Source organism: Sceloporus occidentalis, unplaced genomic scaffold (genome assembly GCF_023333645.1).
Source record: "Sceloporus occidentalis isolate IW3139 unplaced genomic scaffold, rSceOcc1.0.p SCAF_7, whole genome shotgun sequence".
In the NCBI taxonomy this organism is placed as follows: domain Eukaryota; kingdom Metazoa; phylum Chordata; class Lepidosauria; order Squamata; family Phrynosomatidae; genus Sceloporus; species Sceloporus occidentalis.
The window spans coordinates 72,768,141-72,792,916 of NW_028316987.1; the positions used below are offsets into that span (position 1 = coordinate 72,768,141).

Genomic DNA, 24,776 nt, shown 5'->3' on the forward strand with positions numbered 1-24,776 from the left:
TCTTAAAAGTGCTACAACATCCCTTTGCTAAACATGGTTATGCCTCTGAATTCTACTATTGTTTTGTTAATGAATATTTTTTATAATCATCTTTACAGATACAGTACAATCCAGCCAGTTAAGTAGTTTACTATGTAGCAAGAGAGCCAGTGTGGTATAATCAGCATTGAACTATGACCCTGGAGAGTAGGGTTCAAATCCCCGCTTGGCCATGAAAACCCACTGGATGATCTTGAGCAAGTCACACACTCTCAGTCTCAGAGGATGGCAATCAGAACCCCCCTCTGAAGAAACATGCCAAGAAAACCCCATAATAGGATCACCTCAGGGTCGCCATAAGTTGGAAACTACTTGACGGCACATGACAACAATAAAAAAATACTGTCGTCCCTGGGAGGCTATTCTAGGAGCCCCTGGATAGATCAAAGCGCAGAAAGAAAAGCTTGCAGGCATAGATCTTACTCTAAATACTTACCTCAAACTCCTGTGGAAGCTCCTTTCACCCTCCCCTTCTCTGATGCTGTTAGAGGAAGAAAGGAGAAGATCATTGTGCAGCGTCTTGGATCCATGGGATCAAACTCTTCCAAACGTCAGATACACAGTTCAGCAGTCCTCAGACATGCTTCCATATTTTACAATGAGAAGGAAATATTTTTCAAACAAAAAGCCCAAACATGTTCATTATTCCTCTCTTCCACTTTGCCTGGCACACATTAGATTTAGGATACGTACTGTTGCAGTCTCAATAGGCAGATAGAATTGTCTTATTGCTCTTACTGCTTTCAGCTGGAATATTGTGTGTTACGCGCCTACTGGAAATTGTAGAATAAAAGCTGTCAGCTTTTTGTTGAGCCATGCCATAATTTATTCTTAAAATGACACTTCATTAAAGTGAATTGTCACTGTCATATTGCCTAACACCTTATTTTTGCTTCTTTCTCAGTATCATAAAATGATATTGGCATTATAAATTGTAAAACAATAACCCTGCTGAAAATTTGCAACACGTTCTGCTTATTTGAAATATTACTAAAGCTAACATCCTGCTGCCAAAGCATATGTGCTAGCTAGTAGATCAGCTAGTTTTGCCCAGATGCAACTGGGAGACCTTTCTTGACCCTTTAATAGTCCTGAATCACGAAGAAGGATTAAACTTTGAATTCTAAAATAAAACAGAATGGAAACAAGTTATATCCTGGTTAGATTAGACATCTACAGGAACAGCACTGTAAAGTTGTCATTCCATTAGTACTGCCCTATATGTTCCAGTGAGAATAAGAAAGGGAGCCCTTTCCCTGATCCTTTATTTACCCTGCCATAAATAGCAGCTGATGTCAGCTCTTAACACTGCTATGAAAAGTACTGACTGTCCAGTCACATTAGCCATGCATACATACAACTGGGTGCAGCACAACTTTTTAAGATCTCTAGTTGTAGGTGAGCTTTCTGCTGTGCCTCCTTAAAACTTAACATTATATATTTACTACATTATACAGTAATATATTAGATAATTTGGTTTGTTCATTTTGAACAACCCACTGTGTCTTGCTTATTTTTCTAACCTGGCATAACAGCAAATGTCCAGGCTCATTTTAGCCTTTATTGACACCCTGTAACCATTGTTTGTTGCTTTGAAATAATATTAATACCACATGTGAGACAAGGTGGGAGGCACTCAGCAAAAAAAATGAACTGATTGTTAACCTATATCTAACATTGACTTTCCCTATCCCACAAGCATAATCACATTTTTAAAAAAAATGTTTGATGTAGTAGGAAATCATAGGAAACATTAGGGAATTATCCTATGGAAGAGGTCTATTGATGGAAGCATTGAGCTATATTTTGTGGTCCTTTGGCTATGCCTCATCAAAAATCTTTGAGTAAGGCAACAGTGAGGCTGTGGTTTTGTCCTTCCTTCTGCTTTGATTGTTGGTAGGCTTCTATAGCTGCAGCATTGGAAAAAGGGACTTGGGAAGCATAGTATGTTAACTGCAAAATGTTCAGTCTGATGAAGAGGTATACACCACTTTTGCATTTGAGGATCAGATGTTTAACAACACTAGGAATTATGCTGGATCAAACTGATTTCTGAAACCATTCCCTCCTATATATAAATTTCATGACAGATACTGAAATGACAGAAACCCATTAGTAGTCTGAAGTGCTTCTAAAGACCATACATCACTAGAACCATAATCTTACTTTTATAAAGTTTATCCTTTTTAAACTGTGTCTTAAAAGCCCAGGTTTTTGTCTACACATGTTTTCATTTTGTTAAAAAGTGATTATTTTTTTTTTACATTGTCATAATTCGAGCTTTTTTCCCTTTTCTGCAGCTGAAGTTCAGAGTGAAATTGAACGAATATTTGAATTAGCAAGGACACTACAGCTGGTAGTACTTGATGCTGATACTATTAATCATCCAGCTCAACTTAGCAAAACCTCTCTGGCTCCTATTATAGTGTATGTAAAGATCTCTTCTCCAAAGGTAAATGTTTTCAGCTGTTAATTCAATGTTTAGCTATACTTTTGCTTTCAGTCATATATTCTAGTATGAGGACACAAAGACACAAGTTAACACACAAGTGTGACTGTAAATTTTAGTGAATTACAATTTTGAACTATTTTGCGAGGAAATATAAGTAATTGTTAGCACTTATCTGCACACATAACTTCAATATATAGACCTAAATTCAATTGGTAATCCCAACTATAGACAATCCACTGAATCAATGGGATTTACATAAATTCTCATTTACCATTCAGCAATTGATTCAATGGTCCTAATCTAGAATTTGCATTTCGGCTACAGTTTGGAAGTGTGTTATTGATTAAGACCAAAAGAAGAGGAATCTACAGTGCACAGGAACATAAAGGAAATACACTTAACAAGAAAGAAAAGAGGAATTGGCATTCTTTATATAAGCAGCTAGATAAAAAGTAAAGCAAAAAAAACCCCAAACAAACTGTGGAGTTATTCAAGAGGAAAAACATTTGCTTTGTAAATGGACACAATTAAAAAAAAACTTCATTTCAAAGAATTAAAAAGTAGGCAAGTGGGGCAATGGAATAGGTTCATGGATGATTGTGACCCAGTGGCCCTCTCGCAAAGGCTATTCTTTGGACATGCATGCATAGGACCTCTTTTCACATGATTCCAAGTTTATTACTTTACTTTCTTATTTTTACATATTTTAATTCTTATCTTCTTTCCCCCAGGTTTTACAAAGATTGATAAAATCTCGAGGCAAATCTCAGGCTAAACATCTTAATGTTCAAATGGTAGCAGCTGATAAACTAGCTCAATGCCCTCCAGTAAGTCATTACTGTAGCCTAGTAAAAATGTGTAATTGCAATGCATCTGTTTTTAACTGATCAAAAGTTGACTCAAGATATTTACTTTATAGCAATTACTAGCCACAAGGGTGGAAATTCCTGCAGTTCCTCTAGTCCTGTTGCAGGTGTATGTATACAGAGGTCTAAATCCAACAGTTTGCCTTTCTAATCAGCTGAAATCAGTAGATTTAAACATACCCCCATGTTGGTCAGCTGAAAAAGCAATGTCCTGTTGTATTCAGTAATTGGAAGAGTCAGTTGGTAAAGAACTAAGAGGTGGGTATCAATCAGGCCTCCCTCTTATCTTCTCAGTTTGTGCAATCATTGATTTTATAAATAGGGTTTGTACCTGTTGCTCAGCCAGCTGGATGAGAACACATGTACAATGCAATCTGTGCTGTTCTCACACTCAGTTTCTTCCCCAGCCCAGGATGCCACTAAATAAACCTTCAATCAATAATTTTTTCCTCAAAAAAACTTTTGTGATGGAAGGCCCACAACTTTACACCTGCATCCTTTCCTGGGATTTTGTTGTTGTTGTTATAAAACAAAAATTTTCCCTGTATCTTTGCTTTCCTTTCCCCCAAATCTTCCATCTTGTGATGATCAAAATCATAAGGTTTTCCCCCTCATTGGACTTGTACATCGGACTTGACATAGTCCAATTCTTGATTTCTGTTCCTACTTATTTATTGGATGTATATTCTACCTTTCTCCACTTTGGAATTAAAAACAGCTTACAAGGTGGAATAAAAAACACAAGAAAAATTAAGAGCCAGCATGGCATTGTGGTTTGGGTGCTGGGCCAGGACTCTGGAGACCAGAGTTTGAATCCTCACTCACAGCTGTGGAAACCCACTGGGTGACCTTGGGCAGGTGACACTCTCCCAGCCTCAAGAGTATGGCAACTGCAAAAACCTTCTAAAGAAATCTTGCCAAGATAAGTTTGTCTTAGGGCCGCCATAGGTCGGAAATGTCTTAAAGGCACACGACAACAGATAAGGACACAATTTAAATAATTTAAAACAGATCAGCATAGAAAAATAAAACACCCATTTGATGAAAAGCACTTCTCCAGTAAGCAGTCAGTTGCCAGAAGCTGGACAGCAGGACTTTTTTTAGTCACAACAGTTGTCTCATTTGTATAGTGAACATGGTGTGTTTCCATCTGTTTGATATATTAATTTGTGAATTTTTCAGCATTGTGCTTATTCTGACTAAAATATCCTGTCTATAGGAAATGTTTGATGTAATCCTGGATGAGAACCAGCTTGAAGATGCTTGTGAACACCTGGCTGACTATTTGGAAGCTTATTGGAAGTCCACACATCCTGCTAGTAGCCATCCCTCTAATCAGCTTCTCACTCGCACACTGGCAACTGCCACTCTTCCCATCAACCCAGGCCCAAATATTAATTTACAGGTACAAGTGCTTTTTTAAAAAAACTATTGCTCACGGACTGTCATTTATAAACATGAGCATTGTTATCTGTTCTAGAAATTAGCAGTGTATAAATATTACTGGTGTATATAAATAAAGCATAATAATAATAATAATAATAATAATAATAATAATAATAATAATGTTCTCTTCAACGTCTAATCTGAATCAAATGGAATATCTTATAATTTTTTGGGGATGGTAGTGCATGTGCTGGTAACATCAAGGCTGGACTTCTGCAATGTGCTATACATGGGGCTATTTTTGTACCAAGTTCAGAAACTCCAGATGGTTCAAAATATGGCAGCCACACTAATTACGGGTACATCCAGGAGTGATCACATTACACCCATCTTAAAATCACTCCACTGGCTGCCAATTACTTTCCAAGCAAAGTACAAAGTGTTGGTAATTACCTTTAAAACCAGGTTACCTACAGGATCTTCTCCATCCATACAATTCACCCTACACATCAGGTCCTCTGGGAAATGTTTGCTTCAACCAGCCAGGATTAGACTGGCAGCAGTTTCTGAGAGGACTTTTTAGACTGTTGTCCCCAGACAAAAAAGAGATGAGAGCTGACAATGCTGGTTGCATTTTAAAACAGCATTAAAGACAAAGCTCTTTCAGCAGTCCTACCAAATCAATTTTAAATTATGACTTTTAAAATTGTATAATCTTAAGAATGTGCTCTTATGAGTATATTTTAACAGTTTTGTATTTTAATATTTAACTGTTGGTTTTATGTGTTTTTAATTGTGTTCTGTGTTGTTGAGGCAAAATAATAATAATAATAATAATAATAATAATAATAATTTTCCCGTCTCTCCTCAACAACACAAAACACAATTAAAAACACATAATTATTATTTCCATCAATCTTCCAATGTAAAATAACCCACCCACCCACCCCGCAAAAATAAAATCTCTAAGCATGTATCTCAAAATTGTACAGCTGCTCTACAAAGAAATTTTATGGGAACACATTGTAAAATTCCCAGCTGTTAAAGTCTAATGGTCCTTAATTGTCACAGACACACTTCTGGATCAACCAAACTAAATGTAATCACAGAAGCCCTAACTTGTTTACAAATTGTGTTGAATCAACACACAAAAAGAGGGAACTACCCTAGCACCCTCTGTCTACAGTTCTGTGATTTTCCTTATGCTGTGTGCCACATCTGAACACAATAACTTCCCTAACACGTTTTTAGAGGATTTCTGATTGTATGAAGAGCACATTGAAAGTCATCTTCTTCAAAGCTATCTGTCTCCATGTGAGAATGATGGAACTGGAAACTGAAAGGGTAGGGCAAAGCTGGCACACACTTGTCTTTCCATGTTGATCTAATATGCTTTGTAATTGAGTAAAGAGGGCTTCCTTGAAGGACAAATTATAAGAAAAAAGCATTTTATAGGGTGTGTGTGTGTGTGTGTGAAAAAATTGTATTTCTTACCTCAGGTTTTGATAGTCAAGTATTTCTTTTTGATAATGAAATACTAATATGTCATTAACAGTGCTTAAAAGTTGTGTGTCTGCTTTTAAGTATATTTAATGGTGAGAACTGTGAAAGATTGCTATTACTCTGAATCTCTAAGCCAAAGTAACTTATCCTGATTGTTCATTTTTCAGTGATTTCAAAACATTGTGCTGATGAAGATTAGGTTTGATTATGCTTGGTAATTTTCACTTCTGTTTTCACCCACCAGTGATGTTCTAACTAGGAAATTAAATAATTTCACTGTGTCTTTGTTTTTTCAGGGCAAATTCCAACATTTCCAAATAGATAAACTTTGAACTCAAAATAACCTCTAACTAGAATGTCCTTCAATTGCCTTGAAAAACAATACAGCAGTGATATTATTGGTGTTATAATACAAGTGCTATCAAGTTTGAATCTTTCTATACATCTTTAAGGACAACACCCTGTTTTTAAAATGTAAACTCCTTTTATTTGCTTCAGCCTATTGTTTGTGTTTGGTGTTTTTCCACTGATACCTGTTCTCATTGTTTTCTAAAGTTTGTTGCCTGGGCCACTCACCTCATTGCCAGATCTTCTATTTATTTTCTGTGTGATGTGTCTGTGCTGGGAGGTGGGCCTAAATTAATGGCATCATCTGAGGTTGAGGGCTGTTGGAAAATACAGTCAGGGTGGCTTTGTTTTCTTTTTGGAATGAACCTTCACTTGTATTATAAAGCAATATCTCCAGGAATACTCTTCAATTCCTAGAATAGATATAGGTTGCTAGCCATAAGTTGTTAAGTACAAACCACTTACTCTGGAATAGTACTGTGAAAATCAGTGAGTCTGCTCAAGAATAACACATTTGAAGGCCCTGACATTACTGATTTCATTAATATTTTCTGTTCAATATTTTTTCAAAGTGAAATTTACAATTCTGTTGTACTGAGCAGGGCTCCCAAGAAGACCAGAGGAATGAACAACCAGCTGCAGAAAGAACAGCTTTGCAAGGGGAAGAAGAAGCACGGGCTGAACCCACCAGGAAATCCCAACATCGCTCTTCAGGTCATCACCATAACCATCGTAGTGGAATCAGCCGTGGCCTCTCTAGGCAAGAAACTTTTGACTCAGAAACACAAGACAGCAGAGATTCAGCATACATAGAGCCAAAGGAGGATTATTCACATGAACATTATGATTCTCATAGAGATCACAGTCACAGGGACGAGCCCCATGGGAGCAGTGATCACAGACATAGAGAATCAAGGCATCGCTCAAAGGAAAGGGACAGAGACCAGGACCATAATGATGGCAACAAGCAGCGAAGCCGTCATAAATCAAGGGACCAGTATTGTGACAGGGATGGGGAAGTGATCTCTAAAAAACGCAACGATACAGCAGAATGGAAGCGGGATGTGTACATCCACCAGTAACGCTTGCCTCTGGCAGTATTGTGTTTCTTTTGAAATTGTGTATGACCAAGTCCCTTTTTGGGGAAAAAACACAGACACAAATGTGGGTTGTTCATTGCAAAAACATATGGTATCCCTATATGCTGATTTTATATTGCTGTTGCTTTCATAGCAATGGCATGAAATAGAATGTTCATTTTGATTAATGCTATAAAACATTGGCATAGTACAACTGCAAAATTCCTGATGTTGTACGATGCTGTTTTCCCCCAAACTGTTTTTTGTAGCCGCCACTTGAACAATATCTGTTGCCATCAAGGTGTTGTTAGTGTTTTCAGACAAGATACAGTTGATGTTTAATAACTTCCCATGTTTTTCAGCAAGCCAAAATCAGCACATTCAAAACAGAAACTCTCACCAATTCTGATTTTTAAAATCTGTAGGCACCTGATCTACATATTGATTTAAGAGCCACTTTCTGTTACTTGTACTGCTAGTGGATTACATTTGGGGACAGAATTCAGTCTTGCCTTACACACAGGGGATCATAAAAGTCAAAAACTCTTTTCTATGTACTGGTACTGTGTACTGTATAAACAGTTTATAAATGTTATTTCTGCAGAACACCTTCTTACATATGATTGACCACACTGTTTTAGAGTCCTAATGCCAAGTCAGCAGATTTGCTTTTAAATTACTGCCAACTGAAACTAGCCTCATTCAGGAAATTTATTAACCGTGTTCACTCTAGACACACTTTCTTGTACTTAGTGTAAATAGGAATGGATACTTTAGATAAAAAGGTTTAATTGTTCTTGCAAATCATCATTTTTGCATTTTAAAGTATGACAGAAATAATGTGACACTATAAATGGCCCTCCTCTGCACAGTACACAATAATTGCAATGGGCACAAAAACATCTTTTCCCCTATCAGCTTGACAGACCAACCACGTTTGAGAGTTATGTGCTTCTGTGTAAACAATATAATTATAGATATATATATACACACACACACTCACACATATATAAATATGTGACAGGGATGAACATTGCTAAGGATATCCAAGAGATTCTAAGGGCAAACCCATATGCTACAATTTACAAATTTAGCTGCTCAGGCATGAGACCTTGTTACTTATGCAGTGCAGTGTCAGAGGAAGACGCTCAGGGAAGACCACAAGGCTACTTCTGTGAAAAAGGGGGATTGTCACACTTATTCATACATGATCTTGTAGAAGTAGCACACAATCTTCCATGCTTCCAATTCAGGCATCACAGCACTCATGTAAATAAGTGGACAACTCATCTGAGCAGCTCAGTGTGAAAGTCAGGGCCCAACAGCACATCTCTCAGCCCTGGTTACAGATATTTTTGTTGAAAAAAAATCTGGTAAATCTCTTCCTTCTGTCTATAACTTTAAAGGTCCAATTTGCAGGCAAGCAATATGAGGAAGTTTCCAGCTACAGGTAATTGGGAAAGCATCAATCTGCTGGCTCTTTGTTGAGAATCCAGGAAAGTAAAAAACACAGGCAAATGTGACTGTGAGCGTTTCACTGGAAATGTAAAAAAATGTGTTTTAGAGTATTTGTTTTAGTAAGAAAAGTTTACACCGCTTGTGGAGAGTTATTTTGTTGGGAAATAAATTTTTGTAGCTTCTCCACTTTTTCTATATTTGACACACACTCTCTCTCCTTCTCAACATGTTCTTCCATCTCTCACCTCTGAGGTTTAGCTACCAGTAAGTTACTTTAATTTCCAGACATTGTCTTTGAAACAAACAAGATACCATATGAAATTTGAGGTCCACATTGTACCATTAATATCTTGTAGTAAATGCAAGTTAATACAATGCATTAATACAATCCCAGCTTAGCCATGTAAACCCACTAAGTGACTGTGGCAAGCCACACTCTCTCTGCCTCAGAGAATGGCAATGGCAACTCCCTCTGAAGAAACTTACCAAGAAAACCCCAAGATAGCTATAAGTCAGAAAGGACTTGAAGGCACACAAAGCAAACAATGCTTTTATCGTTTATCTGCTGCATAGCTTAAGCTGGATCAAATTCTGCCCAACATTCCTTCTAAGAACAGTGTCCTGGAACAGTGTCTTTAATGTCTTTACTGAAAAGAGAGCCAGCATGGTGCAGTGGTTGAGTGTTAGACTGTGTCTACAAAACTCACTGGGTACCACTGGGCAAATCATGCTCTCAGCCTCAGAGAAAGGCAAAGGCAAGTCCCATCTGAACCCTGTGATAGGGTTGTCATGAGTCTGTAAAGAATAGAGAAGAGAATTGTATTAATCTTCAGGCTGTAAATGTATAGCATAAATAAGATTTTCTGGAAAATAGTCTGGAATTTCTCTAGAAGTTGAAACACTTTCATAAGCATCAAGGATAATGAAATGTTGATTTCTGGTGTCTTGGGGATTTTTGATCTCCGTGTAAAATGTAGCTGTATCCCCATAACCTAATGTCAGTAGATACCTTGTTGCATTATTAAATTAACTATTGAGAGACTAAGCTCATATGTACAAGTCTCAGTGCTTCACAAGAATTTTAATTGAGTAGTCTGTTAGCTTGGAAGTAAAATGGAACCAGCTGCAGAGAAATGGCTTGTTGCTCTTGTTTTGTGCCTTCAGGTCATTGATGCCTTATGGTGGCCCTAAGGCAACCCTATCACAGGGTTTTCTTGGCAAGATTTGTTAATGGTTTTCCTTCCTCTGTGGCTGAGAGAGTATGAGTTGCCCAAGGGCACCCAGTGGGTTTCCATGGCTAAACAGAGATTTGAACCATTGTCTCCAGAGTCCTAATAACACTACACCATGCTGTTTCTCTGGGGGGGAAAGGTAGGCATTTCTGTACTCTTGGAAGACTTTCTACTCAGATAAAAATTTGCATACGAAAAGGAAAGAGTATAGATAAAAATACTTCTTTTCTTAACTATATGAACCAGTGACATCACTCAGGGCATGCAGGGATGCACACTACACCAGGTGACACCTTAAGGGGTGTGTGTGACACAACTGTTCCTCAAACACCTACCTTTTGGCAGGAACGGGCAGGGGCATTCCATCTGCTTCTCTTTAAAATGCTTTAAGAGATGGCAGGAGTGGGGCTAAGCTCAGTAGGAGGAAAACTATTTGGTTGGTTACCATAGGACTAGAAAACCTGGCACTCTCCTGAAGATTTGGACTAGAATTCCCATAAACCCCAGCCAGTAAGGTATTTAAGGAGTTGTGGTCAATATCTGGAGGGCACTAAGTTGCCTAGCCTTGGCCTATCCGTTTAAAAGTGACTATGCCAGCTATGATTCCCTTGAGCCTTTAACTCCTCTGCCTCTCCCTGTACCAAAGCTCAGAATCTTAACTTTGAAACACAACACCACACAGTCTGGCATTATTCCTCCCAAATCCTCAGCAGATAACTGACACTGCCTATATCATTAACATGGAGAAAGCATGATACATATGAAGTCTATTTCCCTCCAAAGTTCTGGGATTTACTGTTCTAGTTCCAGCCCCCAGCATGAAAGGCTGTTCCAATAGGGTTCTGATATGCCCCATCCCCGACTACTATAATGTCCCTCTACCACAAAAGTAAATGTGTAGGCGTTTGGGAAAAGGAAGAGGAAATAGGCCAGCTGGCATCTGTGCAAACGTGTGTGTGTTTGGTTACAGTTCATAGGATCATAGAGTTGGAAGAGACCACAAGGGCCACCCAGTCCAACCCCCTGCCATGCAGAAACTCTCAGTCAAAGCATACCCGACAGATGGCTATCCAGGCTCTGCTTAAAGATCTCCAAGGAAGGAGACTCCACTACACTCCGAGGGAGTGTGTTCCACTGTTGAACAGCCCTTACTGTTTCGTCAGCATTTTTCCAGGCAAGCACTCCATTTAGGGATTCTGCCCTCACAGCTTAAAGTGTCCTAGCAGGAATAATGGAATTAAACATGGTTAGGATGCACTTCCCTTAAGTCTGATGTCTCAGGGCCGGAGCAGACAGGCAGGAAAAGGGGGCTCAATCCTGCTTTTTCTGAAAGTGGGTCATAACCTTGCTATCCGCATGGCCCGCTCCCAAGGCGGACCGAATACCCATGGGCAGACTGAATTAAAAAAATTGTTGCCTCCCCCATGCATGTGTACCGTCACACAAACCTACCACCTGTGACCTCCAAGTACCTCCCACATCCACCCAGACGCATGGCTGCCCCTTTTACCAGTCACACAGTTGCAATGTATAATGCTCTGCCAGTACAGGGCATTGGTGTATCGGTGTGCAAGTGATACACTGGCAAAGCACAACCATGGAGTTCCCCTCCCCCTTTTCAACCCTCTTCACTTTATGCCACCTTGTTGGACTGTCTGGTTTGTGCATGTTATAATTACATCCACTGGAGTTGTCGCACTTTCTTTCTTTTTTATTTATTTATTTATTTATTTTGCTTTGCTGCAGCCCTGCACTAGCACCAGGCTGTTTATATGCAGGTGTGAAGATGCACATTTTCCAGGCTAAGCCAGGGTATCCCAGCTTCTTTTTTGCTCTGGTTTTTAGCCCCAGAGCCCAGCTGCATGTCAGTTTCCACCCGCTTTGAAGGCATGCATAATCTAAATGTCCTGCCTGCAGTGTCTGGAAGCCACTCTATTTTGCTCATCTGTTTCACCCCTCAGTGCAGTGCAGGTGTAACAAGCTCAGCAAGTAATATGGGAAATGTTTTCAGCCAAACCTCAGTAGTGAATACAGTAGAATAATTACAGACTGCTAAGGTTCTGGGTAGGGAAGCAAGAAGCTACCAATCTAGGCCTAACACTCCCATCTTCCCACTGCGCTGTGGGAAGTATTCCTTTCCATACCTTATGGATCCTCGTCTTACTATTTATTATTTTTCTACTTTTAGTATACCTTTCTTTCTGCAGCTGTAGCGTCTGTCATTAATATTCTTGGTCTGGCTCTTAACTCCTGTTCTTCATCTCTGTATGAAATGTCCAACTTGAAGTTTATCTTTGTGACTGTTTGGCAGAATTTCAAATTCTTCAGCAGCTATAAATAGAAGATTTTATGTAAGCGTCCATGTAACGAGAGGACTAAATTTGTGATTGTAACAGACTGAACCCTAGAAATTCAGAGCTGTATCCAGACTAAGTCAGAGGCTTTTGAAATCAGTGGGGCAAATTAAGTCATGAGAAGAGATTTCATTAGGAGGTATGTGTCAATGCTTTTAGTTCCTGGTACGCACTGTCATTACTGACATTAGAATTTGTTCTAACAGTCTGAACTAGCTGAGATCAGAAGGTGGTGTATCTGCTATTCATCACTGTTTCTTGATAATAACTATTACAGAACAAATCCTACTGTCTACTTCAGGCCAATGCAAAGTCCTCTAAGCTCATACTGGGAGAAGGAATAACATTTTTCTTCCATCTTGTTCTTGTTTTTCCTCCTTTTAATGATTTCCCTCCCATTGCAACTAGGAAAAAAAGTAAAAGGAATTATGATGGATCAGGCCAAAGGACTATCCAGTGCATCAGTCTGTTTCAGGGCTTACATATTCCCACAGCTATATTAGGGTAAACAGGGGGCTAGCTGAAACACCAAAGCCGTCCTAGTCACCTATGTCATTTATTTTTCTGTCTCCTTTTTTCCCTTTTCATTTCTACGGATGCCAAAGCAATGATGACTGATGGGCACGCTGCCGAGATGTTTTGCAAAAAGTGAGACCAGCAATCTAAAGTTGGATTTTCCCATTTGAGAACAGACCACTCAATCTCTGTCCTAACAGGGAGATCTGAACTATCTCTTCTGAGCCTTGGGACTACAGGAGGGAAGCATTAGTTAAATTAATAACCATATATCTTTCATACCCCAGCTCCACTGCACCTTTGCTATTCCAAATACTGAAGTAGACCGGCCTTGAACTTCTGTAAAATGATGCCATTATTTCTTTTATGAAGATGTTCACCAAGAACTTCACACTGGGACAGAATATTCTACATATACTTGACTATAAATTGACCTTATGTATACGTCAAGGGCAGGTTTTGGAGCCAAATTTATGGCTCTTGATGTGACACATGGTTAGGGCGAGGGCATGTAACAAAGGATAGAAGCTTGAATGGATGAGAGTGGAGAGGGAGGTCTGTGCCTCCAGGATAGATTACGCTCTTTTTTAAAATAAGAGTTGAAGTACATTGACCCAGATTTTTGGGATCACTTTTTTGACTAAAATTTCTAGACTTATACGTGACTATATACAGTAACAGGATTTTAAAATCCAATAAACAGGCAAAGGGCTTTTAATGGTGGAAGTGTTTACTTTGAGTAAACATATGCAGTGTGTAGGAATATTTCCTTTTCTCCTTTCATTAAGAAACATTCTGACAATGAGATCTGTTGGGACAGCCTGATGCCCCTTTTCCAGTATAAAATTCCCACCTACTGGGGGAGGGGGCACAGCTGGTGATGTGTCTGCTGCCTCCTTACCCACCCACCCCCATCCCCTCTTTGTGCATTTTGCGTTCCAGTGGTGGACCAGGACTGATCCCCTCTGCTGTCAAACAAATGGCTGCATTTCACAATGACAAGGATAAATTTCCCCATATTGCTTTTGGAGTTCCACCTGTTGAACTTTTATCTTCTTTATAATATTTCATATTTACCACTACTACTAGTGTTTATGGAGAAGGGCCATCACAAGTCTGGTTCCAGGATGTGCATGCTATTTGGTCATGCTGCTAACGTACCTTGCCACATACCATGTATGCTCGACTATAAGTCGACCTCATGTATAAGTTGGATGGATGAATGAAAAAGTAGAGGTGAGCCAGTGCTTCCAGGATAGATTATGTCCTTGCCTTTCATAGGATCATAGCGTTGGAAGAGACCACAAGGGCCATCCAGTCCAACCTCCTGCCATAAAAGCATCCCTGACAGATGGCCATCCAGCCTCTGCTTGAAGACCTTGAAGGAGGGAGACTCCAGCACACTCCGAGGGAGTGTGTTCCACTGTTGAACAGCCCTTACTGTCAGGAAGTTCATCCTAATGTTGCGGTGGAATCTCCTTTTTAAATAAGCGTTAAAGTGCAGAACTTACATTGACCCATGAATAAACCAATTCAGTTTTTTTGGGTCAATTTTTGACTAAAATTTCTAGACTTATATATGAGTATATACAGTAATCCTGTTTTCTCTGCAGTTAGGTTTAGCCCACCCACTCCCCACCCCCAATTTCGGCATGCCTGCATGGCACCCAGCCACTTTACTTTAGATTTTGTGTTTCCATGTCTTATCTACCCAGCTTCCACATTTTCTAATTAACAGGAAAATCAGGGTTAGTGTCCCAAAAGTCACAAAAATCCAGGTGGCAGAGAGGATGGCTGTCCCTCAGCAAGTATGGCTAAGGATAAAACAGATGCTTTCCTAAGTGCCTGTTTGCCCCACTCCTGTCTTTCTACACTATTAACCATGGACCAAGAGACACTGCAGTTTGAGACTGATTTAACTGCCCTGGCTGAATGCTAGGGAATTCTGGGAACTGTAGTTTTGTGAGACATTTAGCTTTCTCTGTCAGATAGCTCTGGTGCCAGAATAAACTACAAATCCCTGGATTACCTAGCACTGAGCCAGGGCAATTAAAGCAGTCTCAGATTGGATTATTTTTGAAGTGTGTTTTGGACCCTTGTTTTCCCTTTCTATATAGCCTGTCATTATTATACTAACATAAACACTGCTTCCCACACTTTTTCATACATGACATAATGTATAAACACATTATCTACACTCTTAAAGGATTATAGACATGAGATTACATGATTAAAGATAGCAAATGTTTTCTTACATGTAAAAGATCCTACTGATTCAAAGAAAATAATGAAACAACAGAAGTAAAAATGTCCCTCTGTGTGCTTTCCCATTTATTGGCTAGCATCCAGGTAGGGATATATATCTATATGTGTGTGTGTAAGTTTCCCTTATATATGTGTATGCATGTTTTTGGAAACTCTAGAGATTGGTACTCCCTTCCTTCCTCTGCAGCCCCCAAAGCTTGCCTCTTCCCAAACATACTGAACAGCCTCTTAGGCCCAAATAGCTATTCCAATCTTCCTGAGTAGCAGCCAGGATTGTGTCTGGTTACATTTCCATAGCCAGGGATGTAGCCAGGATTTTAGGAAGGGGGGGGGGGGGTCCAGACTAAGTGCCACCATTATAATGGGGCTTGGGTGTGGCGGCGCAGCAGCACACACCATTCATTTTTCTAATGGAAGGGGGGGGGGGTCCGGACCCCAAGATCCCCCCCCTTGGCTATGTCCCTGCCATAGCCAGATGTGAAATCATGCCATCAGTGCTGAGATCTGTGGGGGTCCTCTGGAGGTCTCAGTGCTATTGGATCATTTCATGTCTGGTAATGGAGACACAACCAGAGGCTTCTGTGATCCTGTCCATTCCCCAAAAAGCACAGAATGTCTGTGTAGGGGCCTAAGAGGCTGTTCAGTTATGAATAACGAACTCTGTGTGTACCATAGTGTTGCTGCACCAAATTCTGATCTTCACAGGAAATTTCTTGCTGATTGAATCATAAAACTGGACTAGATCACAGAAGATGTAGTACTGACCAAACTAGATGCTTGGGGGCAATTTCAAAACATTTGGTTGGGACCTTTAATTTTATTTAATTTAAAGGAAGTCAGTTCAGTAGTACTTCTTGGGCTTTGCCCCAGAATGAAATATGCCAGATACAGATCTTAAAATACTCAAATTTGAATAGAGCAAGTATACAGATGCTGCTAGAAACATATATAAACATGAAATAGGATTAAGCTTTGTAGTTTAACAGCTAGAAGATTCTCATATGGATTAATAACAGAAAGTAAAAAGATGCCCAACATCACTCAAAGCCATTATATATGAAATTATGGTCTTTAATAAAACTAGTTTTTCCCCAAAGCAGCAGCAAACAGGTTTTTTTTTAAAAAATGACAGTATCTTCATGACTTATTTTCTGTGAAGTATAGATGCTTTGAATACAGATTTCCTACTGTAGCTCATCGCTGATTTTTAAAAAATCCGAATCACCTGGACAAAGTGAAAAACAAGCCAGTGTCTTAAAATCACTGACCTGGTGCTAATGCAAAACCAAATGCAGCGTTCAAAAGTGAAGCTGTCCCTTCCCTCAGACTTGTTTCTCCAACCTGTGGATCTCTCCCAAGGGAAACAGCTGGCAGATTTTGCTGCTGCTATGGCAACCGTGTCGTCAGTCTGTTGGCTTGGCAACACTGCTGCAACATGAGGTACAGTTCAGCATATTCCAAAGGTTAACAGGAAAAAGTATTTTGAATTGTGAGATCCTGAAAGATTTTCACTGCACTTTTACAAATTTTGCAATGAAAAATCCTATGGAGTCTTTATTTGCCAGACTTATCAAATCTTCATACTTGGCACTTTGCAATGAATCCAAATCCATTCCCTGCAAAACTGCTTCAGATGGATCAAACCTCTGCAACTGTTTCAACTGCTCAGGTGACAATCCAGCTCCCATCATTCCTTCGCTTCCAATATGGGGTTCCTTTAGGTGAGGAAAATAAAACAAGTGGCTTTAATTGTTTCATAGTTTATTATTTAGTCAACTGAAAATACAAGCTAATTCCCAAGGACCAGAGCTCTCACTCAATCATACTGGAATTATCTTTCCCCCTGCAGAAACCTATCCATGGGTTTTCTTGCTACACCCCTTGATCAAGAAAAATCTTACAAAAGTTCAAACTATAGGAAGCAACATGACACGAAAAGAACCAAAAAGTTTATGTGTTGGTCCTTATCATCTGTAACATGACTGATTGGCTGAATTTATATCTCACTTTTCTATTAAAATAAAATGTGGGTTGCCATACTACATCAACACTGCAGAGATGGAAAAATGATTTTCAACTTACAGTGGTAAAGGAAGAAGAGAGATTATCATGTTATCTTGTGTAGGGTTTCCCTGGACATGTGGCCATACAAAAGAAAAGGAAGGGTTGGTACTAAGGGCCAAACTAGGTGTTAAGAGAAATGTGAATTCTCTGAGATTAACATGTTTTCCATCTCTCTCAGAGGTAAGTGCCTGAGCAATCTGACTTGAAAATTAATCTAGTGCTCAGCTTCCAATGACCAATCACAAAAAGATGAGACATGATAAATAGGTAGGTGATGACAATCACATATAGACCTCTTTCACTGTTTGAGGGAGCATCTCTTCTAAACATGTTAAATGTATCGTGTCTCATTGCATCTCAGACTGCAATCCCACAACACTTACATAGGAGAATGTGTATGTATGTACCTCCAAGTTGCCTGTCAACATATGGTGACTACATTAATTTGATAGAATTTTTTAAGGCAAAGACTACTCAGCAGTGGTTTTGTCAAATCCTTCCTCTAAAATACAGTCTACTACACCTGGTATTCATTGGCAGTCTTCCATCAGATGTCTGTGTGTGTGCCTTCAAGTCACCTGGCTACCCCATGAATTTCATATGGTTTTCTTTAGTAAGGAATCCTTAGAGGTGGTTTTGTCAGTGCCTTCCTCTGAAATATAGCCTACATCTCATTAAATTCAGTGTTTATGTCTCTGCATAGACATACAAATAACATGTAAGAATTGGTAAAGCTGTTTCCCAATTAACCAGTTAGAAAAAAGTATGGTATGCTAGAAGATTTGCTTTTTAGAAAAGTTACTTTTTCAGACTACATTCCCAGAATGCATGGGTATTTTTCCAAGCAATGCCAATGTTTGATCAGGTCCTGAAGGATAGGAGACACAAGAATGGTAACTTGGTGTGTCTGCCTTTTCAGTGTCAAAAGAAAGGAGGAGATTGGATACAATTGTGGTTGGCCTTATGACAGTTTTGAGACCACTGGGCAGATGGTTCCTCATATAACAATTGTTACATTTTTCTCTCCTTTCCTTCCTTTACATATAATACAACGGGTCCTTCTCATCTACAGAAGTTTAGTTATGTAGATACAAAACCACAGGAAATCAAGCCCATATTAATCAATTGGGGGGGGGGGGGGTTGACGTATATGTGCCCATATCAGTGACCCACAGACATATGCTGCCATTGGCTAATATGGGGCAGGGGGATCCATAGGCGCTCTAATACGCAGGTGGCTACTCCATTGATACAGCAGGCTCCCTGTATATGATATATAAATGACAAGGTGGGGTTTTTTAACCATAATTAGACAGTTCTGACTTGCAAAATAGATTTTCCAGATTTGAGGATCATGTAAATTGACCTATGAGTCCTTCCTTTATGCTTGTGTTCCTTAGAGAAATATACCATATACTTATGCATAAATTAAAAATTTATACCAAAATATTGACCCCAAAAAGGAGGAGGAAGGATGAGCACTTGCCCCACAAGCCTCTTCCCCAGTCTGACTGCTTCCTGTGGGGACAGCCGGGCCGAAGAGAAAGAGGAAGGATGCATGCCGCCCATCCGCTCACCCGCAATTGTTTGCAGCTGCCTGCTTGTCTCTTTGTCCTCTCCACCTTCTGAGAGGAGATAAGCAGGCCAGCTATAGACAACTGGGGGTTGGTGGACTGGCAGCAAAGCAGGACATCCTTTACATCCTTTGTTACATGCCCTTAAATTTTACCCTCAACTTATCCACAGGCCATATAAAAAAACCATAATTTTGGCTCCCAAACCTATCCTTGATTTATACATGAGGTCGACTTATTGTTGAGTACAAATGGTAGTATGACACTTAATTCTGTTAAAGTTTAACCAATAAAAGCCTGCCTGGAAGGATAATTCCACCTCTTCTGTCTGGGGAAGATATTACCACTTTAATTGTTTATGCCATGGAGTTTTAAATGCAACATACTACATCCATAATACCATAGTCAGCATTTCTGCCGGCATGCAACAAGATAAGCATGATTACAAAAATTACCAAAAATTCACTATCAAATTAAGAGTCTGTCTCAGCCATTTAATCCTGCAAGATTAAATCCTAATCCCTTTAGCCATTCTGTCAGTGAAGGTCTGGGAGAAGTGAAATGTAACTAATTAAAGGCTTCAAAGTTGCACGATTACTTGATGCATTCTGAATATTAGGTTTTCACAGTTTTCTGTCATAGCTATAGTGAGTCAGTAAACAGCTGATGTAAACACAGCTGTGGACACACACACTTAGACTAGTTAATAATTCCAAAATTGTTGCTAACTGACAAAGCAGTAACCCACAGCCTCAACCTTTACAGAGAAGGGCAACAGAGTCATGCAAGCTCATTGACACAGATGTTACTCCAGCCCACTCTCCCTGCAGGATCAGCAGGCTGCCCAGACTCAGATAAGTCAACACAGGCATATTGTGTCTCCATCTGCTCTTCCCAGTGCCCTTTACAGGGGGCAAACAGGGCTCAGCACCACAATAGCCTCTCCTTCCACCCTGATGCTAAGCAGTAGGCAGCTTCTGACAGTCTCCTAGTTTCTGGTTTTGTACTCCACTTTAGCAGATAGATGGCATACAGCTGAGTTGCTCTTTGCATATGACTAGGGGAACAGACATGGCACAATGAGATAATTTTTTAAAAGGGATTAACAGCTTCCCCATCCAACCAAATTCCAAATGTCAGCAATAACAGTTCTCTACGAAATCAAAGAGTAAGCATCTTCTGTACAATGTATTCTGGTTTCTTGGACCTAGTATTTGAAACAATTCTGAATTTATTTGTGGACAGTATGCAATTCTATCAGAGGACAAGAATGGAAAGGAACAAAACCAAAGTAGGATGTGGTAATTGGCTACAGACAAGAAAATAACTCTGGGGCAGAAAAAGTAACAGCCATGAAAGGGGGGGGGGTACAGGTAGCTATACAGAACATGGCAAGTCTATTCATAAAACTAGAAAGTCTGCCCAATTCTCAGGTCAGCTAGAAAGATTGCCGCCGGGGGCAAAGGGGGGGTGTGTCCATTGCCTAATCAGGAATCTAGAAGCATTCTGGGCTCGTTCACACATTAACACTAAACTATGGTTTGTTAGTATATGCATGAACTAACACACTCCTCCCCCTGCAGAGATGGGGAAAGGACTTCTGCACTGTTTGGGTTTGTTCTGAAAGAATACTATCTTATAACTACATATGATTTAAAACAAAATCAGCCCAGTTGCTACATAAGCCACTTTTATATCAGCTTGTTTAACTGGACAACATTTGTTTTAAAGCATGATCTCTGATACATATATGGTGTTAGGTTAGGAGTCTTTTAAAATGAAAATGAACAGTCCAAAAATATTTCTTTTGGCTGTGCAGGAAAAAGATACACGAGGAGTGAATGAAAAGCCCAAGGCTTTGCTTAGGTTCATTCTTCAATGTTATAAGTAAACCAGCTCAACAGAGAGTTTTCTCCTTTCTAACCACTTGAACTGCTATGGATGTGAACGATTATTATACATGCCAAAAAAATCTAAAAAGAGATGCTCCTGTCCCATGATGGCCTAAATACCCTAAGGGAACCAGTTCCCATCTGATTTTGGGAGCTAGGCTCAATGCCTGCAGCTCCTAAAAATGGCAGCAATTAGGCAGTGATCTTGAAAGTGGTCCCCAGAACTAGTCCTTGCTTCTTTTCCCATAGGGAGTTCTCCAACTGTCAGCAGGCATGTCATTTAATTTGAAGGTGAGAAGCTTATTATGTTGAGTGGTGAATGTTAAAAACAAAACATGTTCCTACCTGTGACTGAAGCTGGAGGCATGGAAATGTCTCCAGTGCCCAAGCAACTTGCTCTTCATTTTCAGAAAGTGTGACTGTGCAGGTACTATATACCAAGATGCCCTTGGGCTTCAATAGTTGCACTGCCTAAGGATACAATACAGGTTCACCTTTTAGGATACCATCAGCATTTTATGTGCAAAATTACTTTTTAAAATACAAGCTAGGTCAAGCTTTTCTCTGCACAATTGAGATACAAAGTTCATATTCATTGCAATATATTTAATCCTGCCTAAAGGCTACTTCTTGTGGTATCAGAGGTTGTTCAAAGGTTGTTCAACCACAGAGGTTGCTGGCAGTTGCCTTTGCATGTACCAGTTTACAAAGTGGATTCTCCCCACTGCTACTGCCCCTTTCCCATCTTTTCTATATCCAGCCATCTATGACAATAGCCTGTGGTAGAAAGGAGCCAAATCATAACACAAAAGCCACTATACATGAATCTTACATATCTTGCATTTTAATACTTTAAGCCCAAGACTTGTTATCTTCCATCAAATTCTCTTTGAAAGTGACCCAAGAGTCCACTGGCTGTTTCTCCTTTAGGAAAAACAGAATGTGTATGCTATAAATGAACTTCTTTAAAGAAATATCTGAAGGATTCTAGGTCAAGACTGAAGTTTCCTTCTTCCCTTTGGCTCAGCAGATTCCAATACACAAGAGAGCACAGCTGAATAAATCATGATTGTTGATGTTTCCAATGTCTATCTAAACACAGGAAAGAGATTAAAGACTTCTTCAGATAGGCAATAAGGTTACACTTTCAGTGTCTAAAATGGTAACAAATGTGCTGCCTTGTCTGTCAAAGAGGGAAGAGGTAGTATGCACTTTTAGGTAGTTCCAGACTGAAGGTAAGAAAAAATCCACAGGCAAGGAGCTTCTATTTCATTTTCCATTTCAAAGGAGTTTAGAAAAAGGTTTTCAGAAGACAGACTCACATCAAATAGATCACTATCATTTGATGTGATTGCCCTGCACTATTTTTTTTAAGTTTTATTTATTTTTCAATTGTTCTGCCTTTAAACTGTAAAATTATCTCCTGGCTTTGTTACATGGTTTCCCTTCATGTCATCATACTGTTACCAGGAATGATTTATCTGCAAAAATGTGCTAACTGGTATTAAAGGGAATCTATGCATCCCTCATTTTATCTAGAGACAAGGTTAAAAATAAACATGTAAACTGCTGGATTTTTTTTTTACAGGAGAATAATTTGTAGCTTATAGATATGGGTGCTTGCACAAATTTAATGAACCCTGTCCTTCTTGGAAAAAAATGCCAGTTTACAAGCCAATTTACTAATTTATGTGGGACTTGTGAGTAAACCAAAATTGAAGATTAGGATTACTGAAAGGATAAAAACAACTTTTCCTTTTAATCTGTACATCAAGATGAGATATGGTAGTGGAAGTTCTGTAGACACCTAGTACAAGAAACTGGTAATATAAGGAAGAATTCCCTATTAATTACTATTTAAGAACAAGAGCTATGATCTGATGGCACAGTGGTTAAATGCCTGTAGTGTAGCCACTCATTGAAAACCATAAGGTTGTGGGTTCAATACCAGCAAAAGGGCTCAAACATGATTCAGGCTTGCATCCTTCCGAGGTCACTGAAATGAGAACCCAGCTTTCAGGGGTTTTTTTCTTTTCATTTTTAATTAATGAATGTATGTCTTTTTTTCTTTTTCACAAATTAATTAGCTTACAGTTGTAAACCGCTTAGACACTGTTAGTTCAGTATGAAAGAGTATATAAATGAAGCTATTTGTTTTGATTTGATGATGCAAGCTGCTAGGTCACTAGATTCTGCAGAGAATGCTGCATGCCCACATGCCTAATACCTGTACCTTTATTCAGCAATTTTCATTATTTATACATACCACTGAAAAGAGCTTGCGCTGCAAGGGCTGATAAGAAGTCACTTCTTTTAAAGACCAGGAATAAGCCATATTTGGCCTCTGCCCCATCCCACTGCAAGGAGCATCAAGCAGTATTCGATCAAATGATTCTGGTAAGAATGGTGGTCCCTCTGCAAGCAGATAAGTCATCATTTCAAATAACTGTGTGTTACATTCTTAACATTGGCATTTTGCAGTAATATAACAACAATAATATTCATTTATATCCTGCCTTTCTCCCAATAATGGGACTCAAGGCAGGTAACATTATAAACAATACAGGTTAAAACATTACAGAAGTTAAATAAAAGTATAATCAAACATTAAAACAATTAAAAATGCTAAAATACATTAAAACAATAAAAATAAAAACTATATACAGACCCTTAAACTGCAAAACCAGCACCACACAGCATTAAAAACTCAACATCAGCAGTTTGTAAAGGCCTTGGGAGATCAAAAATGTTTTAACCTGCTGGTGGAAAGAGAGCAAGGGCAGGCCATCATGGCCTCTCTGGGGAGAATTCCAACATCTGAGAGCAGCCACCATCAAGGCCCTCCCTGTTGTTCCCAATATAAGAGACTGGAAAGGTGATGGCACAAAGAGGAGAGCCTCTACTGATGGTCTTAAAACACGAATGGGCTCAGACAAGGAGATATGGTCTTTCAGATAAATGGCATGACCCTGATGTCAGTTTTATTAAATTAAACAAGAATAATCTGGAAAAGCAGTCATCAAAATGTCATTTGGCATTTTTGCCAAATTTTGTTGGTCCTCAAGGCCAGAAGAGGTCTTTATTAAAAACAGGAAGCAAACAGGAAGTTTAGATCACCCAGAAGGCTTAAAACATGGCAAACATGTCCCACACAGACTCTGTAAGGCAAACGTGGGAATGCAGTGGGGGAAGTGTGGCCTTCCATGGTCTCCTGGCCTCCTACATTTGCTCACCCTTGTTTTAAATAAATATACACATGCTCATTCTGCAAACATAGGGCTGATTTGCAAGGGGCTAACAAATCTCTCCCTACAACAGCCATTTCCATGTTCAGGAGACAGCTCGTTGCTATTACATCTGAACCAGTAACCACCATTACTGTAATCTCCTGTTTATATCACACATGAGCAAAGTGCAGCTACTCAGGACTGTATTTCTGGGACTCCAGAAATACCTTAAGAGGTAAAAAACATTTTTTTTTAAAAAATTGTTTTATTCCAGAATGCCCCCAAATGCACTTTAAGAGCATTTCTACCATATTTAGAGGCCTCCTAGGCCTCTTCAGGGGTCAAAAACAATTTTGTTTTGGCCCAAAATTCTCCAAAATGCCCACTAGGAGTGTGGAAGTGCATTTCCATCACATTCTGCATCCCCCCTTGGGTCAATTTAGGCTCAGAGGAGGCCTTTTTTGAAATACAAAAAATGCCCCCTGCCTAGAGACCTTTGGAGCATTTTTTGAGGGGGTAGG

At 39.4% G+C, this 24,776-nt stretch overlaps 2 protein-coding genes and 1 long non-coding RNA gene across 11 annotated transcripts in view; 1 reads left to right on the forward strand and 2 right to left on the reverse strand.

Annotated features, from left to right (window-relative positions):
- Window positions 1-9,313, forward strand: part of CACNB2 (calcium voltage-gated channel auxiliary subunit beta 2) — a 172,054-nt gene extending 162,741 nt beyond the window's left edge. For all 7 annotated transcript variants that reach the window (XM_089533321.1, XM_089533327.1, XM_089533323.1 and 4 more), the window contains 4 exons: window positions 2,340-2,491; window positions 3,223-3,318; window positions 4,577-4,762; window positions 7,197-9,313. In XM_089533321.1, the coding sequence (XP_089389447.1) occupies window positions 2,340-2,491; window positions 3,223-3,318; window positions 4,577-4,762; window positions 7,197-7,676 (914 nt within the window). In that variant the 3' untranslated portion in view covers window positions 7,677-9,313. The remainder of the gene's footprint in view (window positions 1-2,339; window positions 2,492-3,222; window positions 3,319-4,576; window positions 4,763-7,196) is intronic.
- A 351-nt stretch (window positions 9,314-9,664) lies between these two features.
- LOC149309948 (uncharacterized) lies at window positions 9,665-12,909 on the reverse strand. The gene is made up of 3 exons (XR_016281953.1): window positions 12,557-12,909; window positions 11,419-11,582; window positions 9,665-9,926 (listed from the first exon to the last, which is right to left on the reverse strand). It is a non-coding gene; the product is annotated as an uncharacterized LOC149309948 (long non-coding RNA).
- Window positions 12,910-16,339: 3,430 nt separating this feature from the next.
- Window positions 16,340-24,776, reverse strand: part of NSUN6 (NOP2/Sun RNA methyltransferase 6) — a 41,363-nt gene continuing 32,926 nt past the window's right edge. For 2 of the 3 annotated variants that reach the window (XM_089533329.1, XM_089533328.1), the window contains exons 11-13: window positions 23,295-23,443; window positions 21,374-21,499; window positions 16,340-17,213 (exon numbers count right to left, since the gene is read on the reverse strand). In XM_089533329.1, the coding sequence (XP_089389455.1) occupies window positions 17,007-17,213; window positions 21,374-21,499; window positions 23,295-23,443 (482 nt within the window). In that variant the 3' untranslated portion in view covers window positions 16,340-17,006. The remainder of the gene's footprint in view (window positions 17,214-21,373; window positions 21,500-23,294; window positions 23,444-24,776) is intronic. The other variant, XM_089533331.1, reaches the window with a different exon arrangement.